Source organism: Macrotis lagotis, chromosome 2 (genome assembly GCF_037893015.1).
Source record: "Macrotis lagotis isolate mMagLag1 chromosome 2, bilby.v1.9.chrom.fasta, whole genome shotgun sequence".
Lineage (NCBI taxonomy): Eukaryota > Metazoa > Chordata > Mammalia > Peramelemorphia > Peramelidae > Macrotis > Macrotis lagotis.
In genome coordinates this window covers 118,460,771-118,484,466 of record NC_133659.1, presented here as the reverse complement: position 1 = coordinate 118,484,466, position 23,696 = coordinate 118,460,771, and the positions used below count along the sequence as shown (strand labels likewise).

The 23,696-nt window shown below is 36.2% G+C and overlaps 1 protein-coding gene across 1 annotated transcript in view; it reads left to right on the top strand.

Moving 5' to 3' along the window:
* Window positions 1-23,696, top strand: part of USH2A (usherin) — a 1,130,853-nt gene that overhangs the window by 1,095,104 nt on the left and 12,053 nt on the right. The window contains exons 66-69 of the mRNA XM_074222669.1: window positions 4,481-4,689; window positions 12,033-12,209; window positions 13,389-13,472; window positions 19,868-20,112. Coding sequence (XP_074078770.1) covers window positions 4,481-4,689; window positions 12,033-12,209; window positions 13,389-13,472; window positions 19,868-20,112 — 715 coding nt within the window. The remainder of the gene's footprint in view (window positions 1-4,480; window positions 4,690-12,032; window positions 12,210-13,388; window positions 13,473-19,867; window positions 20,113-23,696) is intronic.

Here is a 23,696-nt window from a genome sequence, read left to right as displayed (position 1 = left end):
ATGTACACAAAGAGCATAATGTCATTTATCTCTGACATCATTTCTTCAATAATCGAAGCTTAAAATTAAATAACTTTTGAGAGTTAAGTCACATATCTCCTGATCCAATCTGACAAGTGGAAGAAAAGCTAAATCTTTGACAAAATTGTTTAGTTCAGTCAAAACAGTCTAGAATCAACCAATATCTTTGTATTGGCATTGTATTGTCATGAAAAAAAAATGAAAGCTCAATGACATTTTGCTCCTATTGAAAAGTAAAACAGTTCAGATGTCAGAAAGAAGAAAGAAGAGACTTTGGAAATCATCCAGTTCAATTTCTTTATTTTACAGTTCATTAAGCCATATTCCCCTCTATGAATAGATCACAGGTTTAAACAACAAACCCTTTTGGCAAAAAGAAAAAGCTTAGAGAAGGAAACAATGCTCTCTCTTGCATACAGATTGATAGGGAAATAAAGATTCTCTCTGTAGAGAAGATGGACTTTTTCCTAGGTTAATTACTTTAGAAGTAGAATCTCCCTACTAGATCCTTAACCTGTAATGATTTTTCTTCCTTTTATAGACAAAGTTACTATTGTCTCCCAGCAGATTCAATATTAAAGAGGTTTTTAACCACATAAAAGGACAAAAACCTACAATGATGATTATTATAGTCAAATAGATCTGTGATCTTATTGATATGGTAGCCTCCTCCAGCAACCACATGCCTGTTTATTCTGTAGAGTTTTTGCACTTGTCTTCTGATAAATTCATCTCAATGTGTCCACTAAACATGCTAGGGAGCTCTTACACATTCTCATGCCATCAAGAGTCAGTCAATAGACCTATAGACCTTCTATTGGTTACCCATTGCTGACCAAATAACCTGCCCATCTTTTTCTTTGAAAATGCATTTATTTCAGGGCAGCTAGATTATACAAAGGATAGAGCATCAGCCCTGCAGTCAGGAGGACCTGAGTTCAAATCTAGCCTCAGACACTTAATACTTACTTAGCTGTGTGACCTTGGACAAGTCACTTAAACCCATTGCCTTGCAAAAAAAAAGGAAAGGAAATGTATTTATTTGATGACACCTTTTACTCCAGCTCTTCTTCAGAGTGTGGAAATGCGCTCACAGTCATCATATATCTCTCTGAGTGACATTTCATTCTAATTCTTCTCATATTATTCTGTTCTGTGACTCTTAATCAAACTGAATAAACTGAATAGCAATAGGACTTTGATATTAAAAACAGTGTTTCATAGAGAAGTGCAGAATTTTTTCAATTTCCTTTGACAACGCAGGTCTCTTTTCCTCCTATTTAATTATTGATCCAATTATATGTCATCCTTCTAATTACATGTCAAAGTCTCAACAATAAGTATACTTCATCCTCTTAGTTTTTTCCTGTGTTGATGCTTAGGCCTGATTCTTTTGGTTAATTATGAAACAATGTTCCAGAGAAGGAAAAAAGGAAATAAGTATTATATAATGTCTATATCATTTCTATTAGGCATTGGATTAAGTGTTTCACCAAAATCCTATTTTAATCTTCATAAGAACTCTGAAAAAAAGTAGGTGTTACTATGATCCCCATTTAACAGTTGAGGAAACTGAGGCAGAATTTAGTGACTTTTCCAGGATTCCATACCTGGTAAGTATCTGAGGTGGAATTTGAACTCAGTCTTTTTGACTCTAGAACTAGTTCTTTATGGCAGCAAAATCACTATCATTAAGCAGGAGGAATCTGCACTAGATCTCTTTTATCACAGTAGTCAATGTTTTTGATAATCATACATTTCTCTTTTGTATTCCCTACCTTATACTAGTGATCAGAACATCCTCTAACAAGTTTGTCTCCTTTCTCATATATTCCAAGAAATATTATTTAATTTTTATGTATACATAGAAGGTCTTTGTAGGAAAAGAGGCTTTAAGGTGATATTCTGCTGTTTGTACATATATATATATGTATATATATATATATACATATATATATATACATATATATATATATATATGTATATATATATATATATATTGTTCATCTCTGATCAGCACGTTGGGAATTTTCTTCAACCACATCTTTCAATCAATTTTGACATAGAGTACATTGTGATCTGTTATGAAAAGTCACCTGCAAAAGTCTTCTGTTCTCTTCATTGAGTATATCTTCAATGTTTTTATGTATATGATTCTCATAAAAATTTCATCATTTATGGAAAAGTAGGAATATAGGAGTCACTTCTGATATTTTCTCAGTCATCTTTTTTTTTCATTTATCAGTGAGAACTTTTCCCCAGAGATTTTATCTTCTTCACAATGAATGTGATTCAATTCTACAATGCCTTCTATCACTAGCATGAATCTCCTCAAAACTGACCTGAATTGATCTAATTCAACTTCACTTATCATCTCTGTTCTCTTTAGTGCCATTTCTGTCCCAATCACCTTTCAATCTGTGATTTTTGAATCCATGTGTTGTGATTTCACTTTTTTGGAGTGAAGGTGGTTAGTTTATTTAAAAATATTTACAGAGGTGACTAGGTGATGCAGTGGATAGAGCACTGGCCCTCAGGAGTACCTGAATTCAAATCTGGCCTCAGACACTTAATAATTACCTAGCTTTGTGGCCTTGGGCAAGTCACTTAACCCCATTTGCCTTGCAAAAACCTAAAAAGAAATTTACAGATCTTTTCCATCTTTCTTCTTTTTTGTTGTCTGGCAAGACCTGAATTTGCACAGAACGAAAGGGCTATTATGATCTGTCTCACTGTCAAGAAAATAGAGATTGATCAGATCATAATTCCATTGAGGTAATGAAGAATAAATTTATTTATATTTTTATAGCACCTGAAGATTTGTGAAGTTCATTTATTTATTATCTTACATGATTTTTATACTATTTGTTGAGACTGGTATATCAGTCATAGACATGTTATAGTAGTATGGTGAATTGAAATATAAATTGGCCTGATTTCCTACACACTTTTTAAAAATTAAATTTTATTGTTACTTTTTATTTTTATTTTTAATATCAACTATATTTCCCATTCCCCTGATTTTACACTCTTCCCAGAGGGTTATTTTTTCTCATAAAGGAGGAAAAAAGAAGAATAAAAACATTCTGAAAAGTTAACCATAATATTAAAACAATCTAATTTATGTTTAATGTTCCACACCCAAAGATCCTCCCACTTCTACAAAGATCAGGCAGAGAAGCCTCATCATATCTCTTCTTTGGGTCTAAGCTGGGTTATTATAATTTCATGTTTTTTTTCAGTTTCAGTCAGTTTATTGTAGTTATTTGTTTCCTTAATATTGTAATCATTGTGTATATCACATTCCTGTTTCTGCTTCCTTTACTTTGCACCAGTTCATAGAAATCTAATTTATAAAAATATTTTCTTTATTAAAATGACTGAACATATTATTACTAAATAATATTTGAAAATTAATCTCTCCATATCACTCCTTTAAAGAAGTCATTTAGATACAGTTCTTTACCTTTCTCACTGATTCTAAAATATTATTCATTTAGACAGTGCTTTATATCATTTATAAATCTTATTTAACATATATCTTTCTAATCCACCATACTTCTCTGAAAGTTATTCCTTGGGTCATTGCCACAGCCAGTCTTCCTCTGAGATTTTAGTTAAACTTGTTATCAAACACTGTTCAGATGATTTTTCTCAAAAACCTGTGCACTTGAAAGTATCCTGTATTCCTTGATTGGTATGAAATGATTCATTTACTTTTCAAGTCTTCTGTATGCTCCTTTTGGTGCACCCCACAAATAGCAAAGCTTAAAAAAAGATTTAGAAATTAACATATCCATGATACAAAAGAGTACACTATGATCAACTTTCCCAATCAATTCTTTACTGTTTTAAAAATAATTTTTGAATATTTTTGGATTTTCCATTCAATTCTTTCCTGGTGAAAACAAAAGAAAATGGGGAAGGGAATGAATAGAAATAGAAGAGGAATAGAGATGGAAAGGAGGGGAAGGGGAAAAGAGGAGAGGAACCAAGTCTAGATTCATACTACTTTGAACAAATCCAATCTTAACTGATCTTGGAATCAAAGTAAGGTCATTCCTGGTTCATATTTGGATGGAATTCTGCCTGGGAATCCCCAGAGCTATAGTCTTTTCTTTATGGCATCATGACAGGGTAGATTGGACTGGGCTTGGTGCAAGGAAGACCTGAATTCAAATCCTCAATTAGTGTTTCCCCCTACTGGAGGTTTTTGAAAGACAGTGTTTTCTTTTATTCTTTTATTTCTTTTATTATTGAATACAATCAAAGTTTGCCTCCAGCTTTCATTGCTTAGGATAAACATGTTTTAATAGACAAGTTACTACTAAGTGATTTCTCAAAGACCTTGTGCTTGAATCAGAATAAAATGTCTTTAAATAAAAATTTTATTTTTTTAGGGGATTTAAAGTTAGGTTCATTATAAGAGGCTCAATGTCATCTTCATTCTTCATTCTAGTTATGAGCTGGAACTCTACATCCCATGTCCCCTGCCTACAGAAATTCCCTGTACTCCTGGACCAACAGAAATCAAGTACACTGGACAAAGTCAAAATGCCAGCATTGGGGATCTACAGCCCTATACCAACTATAAGCTGAGAGTAGTGGCATACAACATGGTGGGAAGTACTGCTTCAGAATGGATCAACTTCACCACTGAAAAAGAATGTAGGAACTCAAATAATATCTTTAATAAAAATAAATTTAAAAAAAAAGAAAAAAAAAGAAAAAGAATATAGGAAGTGAATGAATGAATGAATGAATGAATGAATGAATGAATGAATGAATGAAAAGCATTTATTATGTGCCAGAGTGTGCTAACTGCTTGGGATACAAATGGAAAAGGTAGACATCTTCCACTCTCAAAAAGTTCACAGTCTAATTGGGGATGACAACACATAAAAGAAGTTTGAGCAGCAGAGAGAATGAGAAAACCCAGAAGTCCTTAGGGTTGATTGACAAAAAGTTGAGAGCATCTCAGGACAAATAATCAGGTTAACTGGAAGTGCCCAGGGATCTTTAAGTCATGGAGGTAAAGAAGAGGGGAGAACCATAGAAAGTGGCATCTGAGCAGATGGCAAACAGATTGTTGAACCACCAGGTCATCAAATAGAATCTCATTGGTGACTCCTGCCTCATGCAAGCCATTTGAGCAGTCAAGCAACCTTGATAGGATGCTTGGGCCCAAGCTGAAGTAGGAGAGGAAGTAAAAAGCTAAGGGGCAAGGTCCCCCTGCTGGTCAGCCTTTCCAATGCCCAATCATTCCCCTCTGATAACCCTGCATCAACATTTTCCTAGCTTTACTTTCTCCTATTGCTAATATTCAGTATCTCCAATTAATTTTCAAGTATACAATGATTAGCTATAGCATAGATAATTAAAGAAAAATCTTGGCTATTGTCTATAAAATGATGAAAACTTAGCTGATTTACGAAATGGAATTCTATTTATATGTCTCTTGGCGTAGTGCCAGACCTGAATTCATGAACTGAGTTCACATCTAGTCTCAAACTCTTTCTAGTTTTGTGACCTTGAGCAAGTCACTTCTCCTTTACCTGGTTCATCTCCCTTTTCTGTTAAATGGAATAATAGTATTAATAGCTCTACCCCTCAGTATTGCTGTGAGGTATATTTTAGAAACTGTACATCAATATGTAAATTTTATTATTATTATTATTATATTATTATTATTATTATTATTATCATTGCCATAGCTAATCATTTGTTTTAAATAAGACTCATGCTGTCATTAACATCACATTAGTCATGCATAAATAATTAATATTATGTTTGACTTTTCAGAAACATTGCTGTTACACAGCATCTTAAATTGACAGTGGGGTACAGGTGCAGTCAACAATTTCAGTACTGACACCTGTAATGCCAAGAGCACTGATTCCTAGGATTTTGTTAGGGGCAATACACCATGGTTTTATTTTATCGTCTTCTCCCTTCCTCTCGCCCCCCCCCCTCACCAAAAAATAGTTTATGGAACTAACTTGTAAAAATTGAAGTGAATTAAATTTAAATTTACTTAGGAATGTTGAGAGAATTCTATATTTCTTAAAACAAAAAAACTGGATCTTTCTTCAAATAATAATACATTATACATCATAATCAAATTATTAAAGTAATTATTTGATTTATTGGTTATCTTTTCCTTAAAAATTAACCAGAAGTCTGAAGTAGAATAAGTTTTCAGAATTCTGGTTAATCTCTATATTTTTAAATCTTCCCTCCCCATTCCCCAGCAAACATTTCATTCACTTTCATCCTCTAAGTACTCCAAAGAATCTATGTTCTCGATTAAGGTATTCCATCCACAGATTACAGTCCTTCTATGCCTGCCCAGTTGCCTCATCCATAACCTTACACAAATCCACAATAAGGGATCTACCCAATCAGTACTATTGTCATGTTCTCTTTTGATATTGCATGGATATCAGTGGAATACAGAATTTCCATCAGTTGTCCCTTGGACTCATTACGTGATATCTTTGTGTCTCCTGTCAGATATTTCTGGGCTGGCATCATCTTTTATACCACCTCTGCATAATTCTGTATTTGTGATTTTACAACCTGCTCATCACCCTCACTTTCCCTCTTCATGACCTTTTCAGCTATCCTCAGCTTCAACTCATAACAGCAGATTTCATAGAATAACAAATTCACAGACTCTTAGAGATGGGAGTGATGTCAAAGGAAGATTAATTTATTTTCTTATTTTTCAATTGAGAAAACTGAGATAAAAAATGCTTCAATAACTTGCCTAAGGCCATGTAGCTAGTAAGTAGTAAGAATAAGAATCAAATCCAAAGTTCCTCATGGTTACTTTTTTTGACACAACAACCTCAAATATAATTTGCTTTCTATATAATGAGAAGAGTATATAAATCTAAGCTTTTCTCCCCATTCTGTATCCATTTTTGGATCCCTTCCTCTACAAGTGGGGTAAGGAGAGAGGAAGGCACCTCAATAATCTAACTATTGCATCCACAGACTAAATAATCAAACTTTGACTAATAACATTTTTTCTTTTTTAAAAAAATCATTGACATAATGGTTTTTTGCAAAGAATACTTCCTAATATCCAAATAGACCCTTTTACAAAGTACATTCCCCCAAAGAAAAATTAAATTGTCATTTATTAGTAGGAAGTAAGGGTTCATTCTTTAACTTTGATCATTTGGTTATCAACATGAACAATATGCTTAGCCACAGTTTTGTTGCCTCTCCATATTGACTCCATTGAATATACAACAATGCATGTTGCAATGATTTCATATCTTTCCTGTGGTTCTGCTCTGAATTTCATTTTATATCATCTCCACACATTTCTCTCACTTATTAATATTTGTCATTCTTAACACTGTACAGCTATTCCATTATATTCAAATTTTATAACTTGCCATTCTCACTCACTGGGCACATAGCTGATTCATTTTTGTGGTCATAAATATTACTTCTATGGACATGTTTTTGTACACATGAATTTTTTCTTACTCTAACCCTTTTTGGTCAAAGGATATGAATGGCATAGTAATGGTTCTTGAATAATTCCTAATTATTTCTACAACTTTTGCACTAATTTACAGTTCTAGTAGGCATTGAATAAGTATGCCTGACTTTGCATAAAAATTTCACTAAAGTATTGTTATCTTTTAGCATTTGCCAGCTTGTTGGTATAAAACAAGTTCAGAGGTGTTTTAATTACCTTTCTTTCATACTGAGAGATGATGGTGATTGAGAGATTGTATGACTTTTTTTAAAAATCTATTTGTTCATTTTCTTTGACCACCTGACTGATGACATAATGCTATATTATGTGAATTTCTTATTCTATTCCTGTTTCAGTCAACTCTGAATTAATCACACTAGAGCAGTAGTTCTTGACTTCTTAATGTTATGGACCCCTTTGGACCCTATGTTAAAGACCCATACATCAGGGTTATAGGGAAGTAATATGGACAACACCGTAAATAAATAAGTTTACACTGACTTGACATTCTCTCTCTCTCTCTCTCTCTCTCTCTCTCTCTCTCTCTCTCTCTCTCTCTCCATCTTTCTCTCTATCTTTCTGTGTCTCTATGTCTCTTTCTCTGTCTCTCTATATGCACACACACATGAAAGACACAAGATGAGATGCTTATCAACATAATCACCTTCTTCTGTGACTAGCCCCAGTAGTGCTACACTGAAAGATGTTAAATTTATCATGAATAATCCCAAATCAACAAATATTTATTAAGAATGTACTTTATAAGGGGTGGCTAGGTGGCGTAGTGGATAAAGCACCAGCCTTGGAGTCAGGAGTACCTGGGTTCAAATCCGGTCTCAGACACTTAATAATTACCTAGTCGTGTGGCCTTGGGCAAGCCACTTAGCCCCATTGCCTTGAAAAATCTAAAAACAAAAAAACAAAAAAAAGAATGTACTTTATGAAAAAATTAAAATTAAAAATTAAAAAAAGAATGTACTTTATGCCAATTGAGATAGATAGAGGGGCGATGCATAGAGTACCAGGCCTAGAGTCAGAAATATTGTAGTTCAAATATGGCCTCAGACATTTACTGCCAATGTAATCCTGGGCAAGGTTCTTAACCTCTGTTTGCTTTAATCCTCTAAAGAAGGAAATGGCAAACCATTTTAATATCTTTGCCAAGAAAACCCCATGGATAGTATTGGCATACTATGGTCCACAGTCATGAAGACTACTACTACTACTACTACTACTACTACTACTACTAGATAATTGAACAACAAATTGCCAGGCATTATGTTCTGTCACTGTGTATGGGGATTTAAAGACAAAATTTAAATGGTCCTTGCTCCTAAGTAGCTGATATTCTTCCAATATGTATGATACATTTGCAGGAAAAATCTAAAACTTTTTTTTTTGGTGGGGCAATAGTGTATGGCAAAAGAAGGTAAGGTTTCAAGAAGAATTGGGGGAAACAAAGGATTCTGAGAGGAGGAAGTTAAAAAGGATAGATTCCAAAAATGTGGCTCAGATGATATAAAGACAAATAGATGAAGTATTTTATATATATAGGGTTAAATCAGAGAGTTCAGGAAATGAAATTGGAAAAGTAGCTGGGAACAAGGTTGGGAAGGGCCTTAAAAGTCAGATAAATCAAAGAGTCTGATTGTTGACCATACATTCTTCTCTAATTCCATCATAGGAGAACTCTGGGGACAGACCTGTTCTGGCTCTTTTTTCCCTTGTGGCTGAGCCTCTAAATCTTTAAGTCAACTAATAATACTATCTTTTGTTTTCAGAATGTGCATATATGCCCTTATTTGTTTGAATAATTGTTGGTTTGGGAGGAATTTTATAGGGAAGAGGTTGCTGGAAAGTCCAAGTTCTATGATTTCCATAGTATTAGAACTGCCCTCCACTAGAGCAGAGGGCAACTCTTCATAACTCATATCCCTAGAAAGTTGTTGAAAGCCCCAAGAGCTTAAATAACTTGCACATGGATTATCCATGAACTCATAGGCAGTTTTTGTCAATTAAATCAAGTTCCTTTTGATGCCAACTCTAAAGCTCTACCCACTTTACAACACTGCCTCTCATTTGTATGGTACTGGGAAATATTAGAATAACAATATATTTATTAAAATCAACAAGGTCCTTCATTCAAGGTCCAAATTGATAAAAATTAAAATCAGTTAAAAGATAGAAGTTTTAAAAGATTGTGATGGGGCTTCTGCTACTTCAAAACATCAAGACTTGACTCTCCCTCCCATCACAGAATCAAACCCCTCCCCACCAAAGAATTTGATTTCTTTAATTATCTTGGACAAAAAAAATCATCTTCTGTTTGCCCACTTTTTGACCGTGACCTAGTCAGAAACTTGCAAAGTTGGTCGTTGTATAATGTTTTATTTCTGGGATCAAATGTAAAACCTTTGCAGGAAATTCCCAAGCCTATATTTTCTGGGAACGTTTTCCCTCTTCAACTCTATTTCTTGTCTTTTTTTTTAAAGACTCGGTTCAAATCCTACCTTCTGAATGAGGCTTTTCCCATTCCTTCCTAATACAAGTACCTTCCCTTTGAGATTTCCAATTCATTTAGTCTCTATTTTTTTATATTATTTGCATGTTAACCCCACACCTGGTAATAGAATGTGAGTTCAATAAAGGCAGGAACTATGTTTTGACTTTTTTTTTTGTATTTTCAGTACTTAGAACAGTATCTGCCATATTTGAAATCACTTAATATGTACTTGCTGATTCAAAGACCCACCATCACCTTCAGGTCATGATGAGGCTTCCAGTGTGGACTCTGGTGATAATATGGATGGTATTTATACTCAATGCCCAATGTTCTCATGCAGATATCTTGCCAGCTTTCTCAGAGACAATGTGGTCCTGGAGAAAGGGCATTAAACATGCCTAATCCCTGATACCACCACAAACTTGCTATGCGACTTTAGGCAAGTCTCCAACACTTCAAGCAGCCTCCTTCATATTACATATTGAAAACACCCTAACGATCAATAAGCATTTATTCATCTTACCATGTTTCCAGGCACTGTGGTAAGTGAGGGAAATACAAATATGAACAGGAAAAACAGGCCCTTCCCTCAAGGAATTTGACTATCAGAGGAAGACTAGGTAGAGCACATGATAGAAAAAGTCCAGAGTGTAGTCTGAAGAGAAATGAGAAATGTCTTTCTTAGGTACCTCCTGAAATGGAGATTCCTTGGAAGAAGAATCCAAATCAGAGGGAGAAGCTGCAAATGAATGAGGGTATTTTCAATGTATAAACCATAGGGCTAGAGTAAGCTTAGGGTGAAGAGGTTTCTGGAATATAAGAGAGAAGGTCACGAAATTGCCGTAAGGATCAAATGGAATAAGGCTCTTAAAATACTAAGTACAAAATCCTATGTAGATATGATCTATTGTAGAGAACAGAGAAACAGATTATTCTTTTATGTAACATGTATACAATAGATCTTTTATTGCATTGAATTTTCTGTGAAAGCAATAGATGAACCAATTTTTGAAAGAATAGATGAATGGAGAGGAAAGAAGGAAAATGAAGGGGAAAAGGCAAAGAAAAGGAAGGGAAGAAGGGGGAAGGGAAGGGAAGGAGAAGAGAAGGGGAAGAAAGAGAAAAGTTTCTTTAACCTGGTCAGTATTTCATTGCCTAAAAAGCAGTTACAACTGCAGATGGTTTTTTTGCAGTTCCCAAAAGACTTGTTATCCCTTAGGTACAAGATGGCCAGTTGAAATCTCTCCAGGTTCCTTGATACCTACATCACTCCTATCTCATGAATTATTTGGAAAACTCATTGAAAGTCAGACCAAAGCTTCTGGACAAAGGAAAGTACATGTGTTTATGTAACATTCACAGAATCTCTCCTATCCCTGACGTATTATTTAGGAGACCTGAGCTTGATTATATACTAATGTTCTATGCTATTGATTGATTAATCAGGGCAATGAGTTATGATACTGGAATTGCTGTTTGCAAGGCTATTTAACTATCTTTGAAAACAAACTAATGGTTCAAGAAAAAGCTTTAAAAATGAATGGGTACCAAAAGGACATAATTCACTGTTCTAAGCATTTTGGTTTGGAGAGGGAAAAAAAATATATTAACTTCATCTAGTCCTTGGGGCTTCGTTGCAATAAATATTGATCTGATATGAAAAATAGCTATCTACTGTAGTTAATAGTGTTAAGGATACTTTACCTGTTAAAAGAAGGAAAATGCAACAAAATATGAGCTCCCAGGGTTATGTTGCTGAGAAGAACCATTGTATGTTAATGGGTTTTATTTCATAAAACACCACTCTGCATCGATTTTGGGAAGCAGGTGCAGAGTTGCTTAGAAAGCACTTTCTCCACACTCCCTCTGGGCTTCTCTTCAACTTAAAGCCCATTCTTTACCATGATCTACCAGAAGGTGCTTTTGCCAGTGTCAGTCATTTACTTTCCTGCTTTCAGAAATCTTATAGTGGGGTGTCTGGTATCTCAAAGTGTCACTTTGTCCTGGCAGCCCCTCAGTACAGAGCACCATTTTCCGTGGACAGCAATATATCTGTGGTGTACATCAACTGGAGTGGCACTTTTTTGTTGAATGGCAAGTTGAAGGAGTATGTGTTGACAGATGGAGGCCAGAGGCTCTACAGTGGCTTAGATACCCTCCTCTACCTGCCCAGGACAGCAGATAGAAGTGAGTTTTCATTTCTTCTCATTTTTTCTAGAACTCTTTCTTAGGCTTTATGAGTTTCTCAGTCCACCTAGCCTCCAAAACTTACTCTGGGGGCACTTAACCTATTTCCTTCAATTTTCTCAAATATAAAGTAGAAATAATAATTAGTATCTGTATCCCAGTGCTGTGAGGATCAAATGAGATGACATCTGTAAAGTATTTGTGCTTAATAAATACTAGTTTCCTCATTCCTTCTACTTTGGCTCTCCAGGGCCAAGTAAAATAAGTCCAATCCTTCTCCCACAAAAGAACCCTTCAGATATTTTAAAAGACATCTCACATTGATGAACTGATGATTCTATGGAACTTTCAAGCTCTAAAATGGAAGTGATAATGACAAAAAATGATAATAATTAGCATTTTAATTTTTCCAAAGCACTTTACATATATTATCCCATTGGATTCTCAGTTGTTTTGAGTAATAGGTAATATTATTATCACAAACTATAAATGGGGAAACTGAGGCCAATAGAAGTTAAGTGTCATGTCTAGGGTTAAATGGTTAATACACGTTAGAGGGAGGATTTGAACTCAGGTTTTCCTGACTTTCATACCTTGTCTTTATTCATCACTGTAGTTTGTATCAATATTCTATATTATGTAATGAAATTTACACATACAAATTTTAAGCATCTTTATTTTTATAATGCTAAAGAGAACAGAAAAGAAACATACTAGTATAATGGATAAAGATCTAACTTCTGAGAGAAAAAGATTTGAGTTTAATCATGCCTTTGACAAACTAGCTGGATGATCCTGGAAAAGCCGCCTAACCTCTCAAGACCGGAGCCAGTTCTCTGAGACTCCAAGTTGCAGAGGAGTTGTCAATTTGCAATGATAGAGGAAGTCCACCCCTAGAAGGGTACTGTACCAGTGAAATGGTCATTGTTTCTCTTCTGACATTGAAGTACCTCTACCTTCTTTCGCTCATCACTTAAAGAAAAAAAGGTCACTTTAGGTATGACTTAATTTCCACAAAATCTTTTCTTGGGATATATACAAAGAAGGGCTTTGGAGTCAAACACTGAGTCATTAAGAGTCCAGACTTTTTCATGTTTCTCTGTAAAATTGCTCTTTCCAGATAATGTTCAATATTACCCAAAGGTCCTGATGCTTTCTCTCCTTCTCCCTTTTCTTTAGCTTTCTTGTTTCAGGTGACCTGTACTACCGATGAAGGAAGTGTTAAGACACCTTTGATCCAGTATGATACTTCAATGGGACTTGGTAAATATGAACTTATACTCTTTAGTATAATGTCTGTTCAGTGTTGACAAATTTATCTCTCAATCATCAAATATGTATTGAGCCTATTGTGAGCAAAATATTCTTGAAAGACATAAAGAAATATAGGACATAGTCCATGCTCACAAGGAAATTACACTTTAGTGGGGATAAGACTGTGTCATATTTGGGGGGCAGGGGGGAGAAGGTATGGGTGGCTGGGTGGCTGTGATTTTTTTTTCCAGTTACATGTAAAGATATTCATTTGTTGTAAGATTTTGAGTTCTACATTTTTCTTTGTCCTTTCCTTCCTTCCTCCCTCCTTCCTCTTGACAATGAGTAATCTGTTTTACATGGACAGCTATGTTAAACATTTCCATATTAGTCATATTGTGAAAGAAGAATCAGAACAAAAGGGAGAAAAATGCAAAACATACAACAAAGTTTAAAAAATTAAAAATACTGTGCTTTTACCTGCATTCAGACTCCATATTTCTTTCTCTGGATGTGGATGGTATTTTCCATTCCATTTTTTTTTAGAATTGTCTTTGTATTGTACTGTTGAGAAAAGATAGGTCTATCACAGTTAATCATCACACAACATTGTTGTTATATGTACACTTTTTTTGCAGGTTCTGCTCATGTCACTCAGCATCAGTTCACACAAGTTTTCCCAGGCTTTTCTAAAGTTCATCCACTCATGATTTCTTACAGAACAAGATAAAATTTTTATATTTAAGGTCAGAATAGTGGTAAGACCTGGAGACAAGGGCTGAAATAGCAAGATCTTGATTGTGACTATTTTCTTGAATTCAAAGTCAGTGCATGAATTAAAAAATCAGAGCTCCAACGCAGAGCTGCAAACATGGGCAAAGGGGCACCAGACCCATGACTTGAAAAGTGGGGATTTTGTGGAGGAAATGGAATAGTGAACCACAAGCTATTGGCTGAGTCCCATCCTAAGATATAGACCTACAGCTAAAGCAAGCATTTATTAAATATTTACTGTTTGCTATGCACAGCTGTAAGCAATGGGGATATGGACCTAAATTCATTCCTCTTACTCTTCATCACTCTCCCAGCTTTGTTTCTTTGAACTTCACAACCATTCCAGGGAATGGAAACCATCCCCACTCCCTACGTTCTTTTCATTTCCCTTTTACCTCCAAAGTAGGTTGCTTTTCTGAGAGCACAAACTATCTTTTTGCTGTCATTTAAATCTACTATGAGTAATATGGTTACTGACAAACAGTAAACATTTAACAAATGCTTTCTGGCTCATTGAAATAAAAGTAACAAGAGATACCTCAAAATCTTTTATTCTAATAAGGGAAGAAAGCATATGGAGGGAATCTAGAAAGCATCAAAGAAGAGTCCACATAGGAGGCAATGTGGCAGAATAGGAGAGTTTCTTGAATAAGGTGAAGCATGGCTAGAGTCCTTTCTAAAAAGGTGGACCTGGAGAGGGAGTCACTAATCAAGAGAGGAAGGTTTTTCAGAATGGCAATGGGGTAGGCAAGGAGGAGGAATTGTTAGATATACTGCCAGTCTCATTTTCTCAGATTTCAGATTTGTGTAATAGCTTTTAGACTGTCCTACCCAGACTCTGCCCCTTGCCAGGAGGAGGTCTCTAGGCAAGAAAGTAATTTAAGGCTTCATTTCTCTCTGACTTTTCTAAGAATATTTTCCCCTTTGAGGTTCCCTGAGGCCTATGACTGCCACTCCCATGAGCCTTCCTCCACCAGCATAGCCATGAGGCAGTGGTCACTAATACCACTGCCCAGAATCATAGAGGAGGTCATATCCAGTGAGTCTGTTCAAATCTATCTGGCAGTATTTATTGAGACCCACAGTGTGCCTATAACTATGCCAGAGGCTAGAAGGCAGAAGTTCCTAAACTCTTCAAGAATGAGGATCTCCTGTTAAAAAAATAAAACCCACAGACTTTCACAAGATAATAGTTCTACTAATAGAATCTATTGATTTGAGAAAGCACATGACCATTGGTAGACATATGGAGCCCTACTAGTAATCCTAGGCTTCATACTGCTAGTGGCCTTTCTCTCACACCGAATTCAATACTGTTTCAATCACTTCCTTATTATGTAACAGCTTTCCCCCATCAGTCCCAGATATCTCATATGTAAAATAGAGATAGTAAGATCTATCTCAGAGGGTTACATTTATTATCTTATAATGTTATATGATATATAGATATATAGAGAGAGAAATAAAGTTCTGTGCAAAACTGAAATTACTTTATATATGTTAGCTATCAATAATTACATTTTATTTGAATTCATTATCTTTATATGTACATATTTATATGCTTATATAACTACAAGTACTTATATAAATAATTATTGTTTGCCCTATTAAAATGTAAGTTCCTTGTGAGTAGGAATTGATTCATTATTTGTTCTTATATTCCCAGGGCCTCTAATAGTGACTAGTAGGTAGTAGGAATTATATAAATACATGTTTCTTAATATATAAATATAAGGCATGATCTCAAGGAGCTAGAGGGTTTATTTTTAATCCATCATCACATCAAACCTCAGAAGTTTTCAAAGCATTTCTCCTTCTCCAAGTTAAAGGCATCCCATTCTAAAGGTAAAAAATTTATTGTGCTACATTTTTTAATGTCCTCCTATGGGCTTCATGGGTCTGCTGTTCACTACCTGTGTGACCTTAGACAAATCACTTCTCTTCTCTGTGCTTCAATTTCTTTATCAGTCTAATGACTGAATATTTATTATCCCTATGCTAAGCACTTAGTGCTAAGCAAGGAGAAGAAAAAGGGGGAAAAAAACCATTGTTCCTTTCCTCAGAGAACTCACATTTTAATGAAAATAGTCATTCAATAAATACCAACTCAAGCACTGTACTAAGTACTAGCAGAGACAACATGGAAAAAAAATACATACAACAACTAAGAACATACAAGATGTGTACATGTATCCATCTACCAAGAACATAGAAGATAATCATAATGGGAAAGCACTATGAAAGACCTCCTGCCAAAAGTGGCATTTGAGCAATTTGGTAGGAAAACAGAGAAGCCAAGAAACAGGTGAGGAAGATGAGTATTCCAGGATCATGGAATGTAGAGATTGACTCCAGTATGAGAGCTATCGAGTAAGAAGGCAGGTTTTGTTTAATCATAAAGTAAATAGGAAGGAGTAAATAATACAAAGATTAGAAAGATAGAAAGAAAGATAGGAGGCTTATTGTCAAACAAAATGAGAGGATTAAACTAGATTACTTCTAAATTTCAGTCAGATTCTAAATCTCTGATCCTAGAATCCTCTGCTGAGGCAACTACATTGTACAGTGGGAAGAGAGATGGGACTGGAGATAGGAAGAACAGAGTTCAAATATGGTCTCAGACACTTATTAACTGTGTGAGCCTGGGCAAGTCACTTTAACTTCTGCTCACCTTAATTAACTGGAGAAGGAAGTAGCAAACCATTCTAGTATCTTTGCCAAGAAAACCTCATACAGGATCATAAAGAGTGGTGGAAATGGGAAACTACTCCATTATCTTTACCGAGGGTCACTTGACTAACTGAACAATAACAGTGTCCATCCCATGCCAATGCTTATTCTGGGGCTAGGATGAGAGCTAGAAAGACCAATGGAGCATCAACAGAACTTCCTATATTGAGCATATATAATGTCTGCAGTTCATTAGTGCCTAACCCAAACCATGTTGCTGTTCTATGCTTCTGTCTCCAATGGTTATGGTAGATCCAGGGGCATTTACTTTCAAAGAATAGCTCAGTTTCTTAGAGTTTCAGACAAAGCTCACCTGGCAACTACAATTTTCTCAATAATTTGGTAAAGATCTCTAAGTCTCTTTTCCTACATGGAAAGGCTATTGTTTAAGGAAGTACTTCTAGAAGGATTTTAAAATCATCTCCAGGACTTTCCCTACTTTAGCCCATTCTGCAGGGATTAGGCTGCCATTCAGTTGTTGACAATCCTTGATATTGAACCCATTCCCATTCAGGCCATCTTGGTTATTGAATGTGGCCCTGAAGGGAATTAAACTGGATGTCTGAAGGCATAAACCATCAATTTAATTAGCATTTGTTAATTTAGGAGAGGCTTAACACTAGATTTAGATACAAAGAAAGGCAAAAACAGTCCCTGTCCTCAAAATCTAGCTGAGAAGTCAATATGTAAACAACTATGAAAAAAGGAGATAAAACAAACAGTAAACCAGAGGCTGTCCCAAATGGAAGGTACAAGTATTAGGAGAAATGGAGGTGAGGTGAGTATGTGGTTTACCAAAGGATTTTTTCAAATGGATTGCCTTAAGACAGACTAACCTTCTAGAAATGAGGGGTGAGAGCCGTTTCTACTTTCCCTTATCAGACTGATTCTGAAATTTTGGGTTCAGTTTTAGACACTCCAGTTTAAGAACATATATAAGCTGGAAAGCAGCTTGAAGAGGTAATCTCAAATTGTGGAGGATCCTAAATTCATGTCATATCAGGATCATTGGAAGGAAGTGGGAATGAAGAAGAAAAAACTCAAGGACCATAATTGTACAATCATGTCCAATTCTTCAAGACCCCCTTTGGGGTTTTCTTGGCAAAGATACTGGAGTGGTTTGCCATTTCTATCTCTAACTCATTTTATAGATGAGGAAAGTGAGGCAAATAGGATAAAATGACTTACCCAGGTCATCACACAGCTAGTAAGTGTCTAAGGCCAGATTTGAATTTGGGATGGGTCTTCCTGACTCCAAGTCTGGCACTCCATCCACTATGCCCCATAATCCTAACAGTGTGCAGTATTTGAATGACTCTCATATGAAAGAGAAATGAGAGTTGCTTTGAATGAGAGCAGATCTAGCAATAATTGATAATGCCATGAAAACCTTCCTGACAGAGTTGTTCCAAAGTAGAATGGGCCCCATTTATTGGAGAGTTTAAAGCAGAAGGTGAATGAACACTTGTCAGGAATGTTCCAGAGGAAATTTCTTTTCAAATCTGAGTTCGACTCTAAAATCTCCTCACACCTCTAAAATCCAGTGCTTCTCCTACTCCTAGGAAGGTAAGTATTTTGGAGATCATCATTTATATCTAATTAACAAGGGAAAAAAGTGAAACTCACTGAGGTTGAGACTAGCCCAAAGATTAAATGGATTCAGACCTGTTATTCCTGACTGCTAATCCAGGGGAGAGAACAAGCATGCCTACTATGAGGCAATTACTTTGCTGAATGCTTTACAAATATTATTTCATTTGATTCTCATAACAGTCCTTGGAGGAAGATGACATTGTGATCTTCAATTTATACTTGAGGAAACACAGACTCAGATTAAGTCTCTTACTCAGAATCACACAGCTAGTAACTATCTGAGGTCAAATTGGAACTCAGGTCTAGACACAGTGCTCTGGTTATTGGACCATCTAAACAACCACAGTGGCCATGATGCAGCTAGATGGCATGGATTTGGAAATCCTGGGTTCAAATTCTTCCTCAAACACTTATTAACTGTGTGATTGACACTGGGTAAAATGCATATCATATTAGTACTAAACTCTCAGAGGATGAAAATGAAATAATATATTTAAAGCATTTGGAAAAGACTATCAGTCTCATAATGGGAGACAGTGAGCAGTGAGTGGTATACCAGTAAATATTTAACAATCAGCTTTCAAAAACTCCACAATATGCTTTTAAACTTAATCTGCATTATCAGACTTTTTAAAGTATTGACAATGAACAAAACAATAAATTGAACTCTGTTTTGCTGAATTTCATGTTATAAATGTTTGCCTTGAAAATTTAACAGTTGGTCTTCTTGAGCTGTAGGAGGAACTGCCACCAGCATAACCCTTAGTAGAGGGGTGAAGGTGGGGGAAGAAAAATAACATGAATTTTATATAAGCCAACTTATATACTGCCTTCCTAGACTGTTTGTTGAATAAAGTGGGGTGCATCTGAATTTCCAGTGCTCCCATCTCCTAACCTGTCCTTGCAGCAGGATTCTTAACCAGAAGGAAGAGGCAGCTGTGGGAGAGGTAGTTCTCCATCTCTCACGGTGCTCTGAAACTGCCGATCCTCAAGGTTACTGTGATAACCCCCTTTTTAATTCCATCCCTCCTCCCTCCCTTTCCCTGGGACATGCCAATGCTGTGGTGATTTCCAGCCCCGACAGCCATGCCAAGACTGGAAGCGTGGTCTCTAGAGTGCAGTAAGCTTTTTATTACAGCCCACTAACATATTGAACCATTATACCACCTTGAGCATAAGTGCAAATAAGCACAATGTGACAAACGGCTCTCAACTTCTTTCTAATTTACTATAGAATAACAGGACGATGGATCACTAAATTGCCTTTTGAAATAATGTTTTCCCTTTTCCTTCTCTGGGTTTTGTAGGCCCAGAACTAACAACTCCTGGAGAGAAGATGGGAGCGGGGAGCAAGCATGCTGAGTTCTACAATGAGCTGTGGTTTATAATATTAATGGCAACTCTGGGGTTGATCCTCCTGGCTATCTTTCTGTCTCTGATCCTACAAAGAAAAATACACAAAGAGCCATATATCAGAGAGAGACCTCCGTTAGTGCCACTTCAGAAGAGGATGTCTCCACTGAGTGTCTACCCCCCAGGGGAAACCCATATGGTATGTACCATTGAGATATGGTCTTGTACACTTTTCTATCATACATCTGGCCTGGATCATGGGGTTTCATAGGAGAGCATTATGTCCATAACTACATTCATTAGGGGTCCAAAAGATAGACCTTTGCCAAGGATGTAACTGGTATGACTAAGGGTGGAGGAAGAGTGGAGGCAAACTTGAGAGCCAGAGGCTTTTAAAATGTTCACGGATTTGTTTGAACATAGTTTAAAATACTTTGACTCAAGATGGGAGCCAAATATGGGAATAATGAAATTAAATGTTTGTGTGATTCAGGGTTATCCCACAGTTGGCACACCTGAGTATATGAAGCAATATGAGACTGCTTCAGGTATTGTTATTCTTTAGTTATAATAATAGACCAAAGAATTAATGGGTAAAATCAAGGAATGGATCCTAGGTTAAAAGACTCAGGTTCAAGTCCTGGAAACACAGAAAGACATAAGTAACAATGCATTGAGTCTTCTCACATATCTAACTCTCCTCTTTTATGCTGTAAGCAGTGGGAAGATAAGGCCCAGACTAAATCATACAGGTTTCTTGAATGAAACCAGTGCCAGAGCAATATTTGGCATCAATTGCCTTAAATCAATGGATTTTTTTCCTTTTTTTGGGGGGGGGGAAGGGGGAGTGGGAAAGCATAGAGTGAAACTCAAATAGTGCCTATGATGATTGGTGACTATGTAGAGATTCAGGAAGGGGGCGGGGGGGAATGGTAGCTTGAGGTGTTTTTTTTTTAATAGAGGTCATTTGTCCAATGCTTACAAGTAAGTAAGGAAGAATAATTTCACATTGCATAGTCATAGTCCCTCAGGTCATCTAATCAGTTGATCAAGCTTAATTATCAATAACAAACCTTGCCTCAGTTATACCCAAACAGGGAGGAACCTTTATGAAGAATATGTGGGAAAACAAGGACAAAGGACTGCATAGAAAAAAGTATGGTGGAGTTATCTGTGGAAACCACACAAAAGAAATCATAGATTCTTCAAAGTATCAGAGTCTGGGGAATCTTCCATAGAAAGACATGTACTCCAAAGCATGCACCTTCACATAATACTTCAGTGACATGAGACTTATTTTCTCCTATCCTTGGTTGTTTCTAGTATCCAAATTGAATTTGTGAATAAGGAAGTAGGGAGTCATCTTAGAATGAACTTCATATTCAGTGTTCTTTTTGGGTCTGTCATTTTTAATAACCAGAATAACACACATTGTTGTTTTGCTCCCCCTCCCCCACACCAGGAAGTTTGTAGCATGTGAGCATTGTTTGCTTTGTAAATCCTATCCAGAGGCCTCTGTGTGCTTTATGTTAGAAAGGACATGTCTACTTTCTTAGACACATAATTTTATTGCCTTAGCTTTCCTCCTGTGTTGAACATTCTCTATGCTGTCCCATATTGTGCCATTTTTATCCATATTTTGACACCGACCCTCTGTAGAGAATCTACCAAATAATGGATTTTTTTTAAGCATCTTAGATCCCAATGCACTCCTTGTCTTTCCTGTTTGTCAGTGAAAGACCTTTATTTTCCTTAGAAATTAAGTATAAGGGTAGCTAGGTGGCTCAGTGGATAGAGCACTGGCCTTGGAGTCAGAAGTACCTGGGTTCAAATCTGACCTCAGACACTTAATAATTACCTAGCTGTGTGGCCTTGGGCAAGCCACTTAACCCCATTACCTTGAAAAATCTAAAATAAAATAAAATGAAATATAAGACTTTATTAAGGATCTAGATATAATCTACATATATAACTTTTTTCATTTTCTTTTGCTTCTTTTTTATTTTATTTTATTTTGACAATTTTTCCCCAAATCTTGCTTCATTCCCCCCACCCCACACAGAAGGCAATCTGTTAGTCTTTACATTGTTTCTATGGTATACATTGATCTAATTTGAATGTGATGAGAGAGAAATCATATCCTTAAGGAAGAAAAATAAAGTATTGTGCCTGATTGTTGCATTAATGGAATGAGCAAGTCCAACAGGGTTGATCATCAGCCCCATGTTGCTGCTGGGGTGCACAATATTCCTTTGGTTGTGCTCATTTCACTCACTGTCAATCCATGCAAATCTTTCCAGGCTTCTCTGAATTCCCCATCCCTCCTGGCTTCTAATAGAACAATAGAATATCACATACATATACCACATTTTGTTAAGCCATTCCCCAATTGAAGGACATGTAAATTAATTTCTGATTCTTTGCCACCACAAATAGAGCTGCTATGAATATTTTTGTACAAGTGATTTTTTTATATATTACTAAAATATTTTTGTTTAAGAGTAAACATAGTAGCCCCTCCCCCAAAAAATATAGACCCTCATGAGAAATAAAGTAAAGGAAAGAGAAAAAAATTTGTTTCATTCTGTGTTCTGATACCATCACCTCTGTCTTGGGTGAATCACATTCTTTATGATAAGTTCATCATAAAAGTTACTTCCATATTTTTGCACTGTTGCTGTTGCTGATTGTAATTCCCTCCATCCATTCCTCCTCACTACCATATATTATATTTTCTCTCTCCTTTCACTCTGTCCCTCTTCTAAAATGTGCTGTAGGATGACTGAGAGAACAGTGGACTGATCACCAGCCCTGGGACCAAGAGGTCCCTAGCCCACATACCATCTCTGAGACCCAGCAACCACCCAGCCCTGTGGTTCCAGACAGGCCACCCAATCCCAGCACCTTGCAAGAAGTAAAAAAAAAAAGTGTTATATCTGCCTATTCTCTCCTATGATCTACCCTCTCCTCTATCGCCCACATCCCCCCTTCCATCTCCCCCCCCTCTTTTTTACTCTAGTTGTCTATACCCTACTGAGTGTGTATGCTGAGCCATTTCCGATGAGAATGAAGGTTCCCTTATTCCTCCTCACCTCCCCCCTTCCATATCATTGCAAAAACTCATTGTAAAAATATATATATTTCATACAAAATATCTTAGCCTATTCCACCTCTCCTTTCCCTTACTCCCAGTGCATTTCCCTTTTAGCCATTGACTCCATCCTTACAATATATTATATCTTCAAATTCAGCTCTCTCCTGCCTTCATCTATAAAAGCTCCTTCTACGTGCTCTATATCAAATGAGAAGTTTCATATTAGTATCATCAGCATCATTTTTCTATGCAGGAATACATCTAGTTCATCATCATTAAGTCCCTCATATTTTACCCTTCTCCTCCACTCTCTATGCTTCACCTGAGTCCTGTATTTGAGTTCAGCTCTGGTCATTTCAACATAAGCATTTGAAATTCCCCTTGTTCATGGAAAGTCCATCTTCCACCCCAGTTTTGCTGGGTAGTTGATTCTTGGTTGCATTCCAAGCTCTTTTGCCTTCTAGAATATTACATTCCAAGACCTACAAGCCCTTAACATAGTTGCTGCTAAATCCTGTATGATCCTAACTGCAGCTCCACAATATTTGAATTGTGTCCTTCTGGCTGCTTGTAATATTTTCTCTTTTACTTGGGAGTTCTGGAACTTGGCTATAATATTTCTGGGGGTTGGGTTTTTTTGGTATCTCTTTCTAGGGGAGATTGGTGGATTCTCCCAATTTCTATTTTGC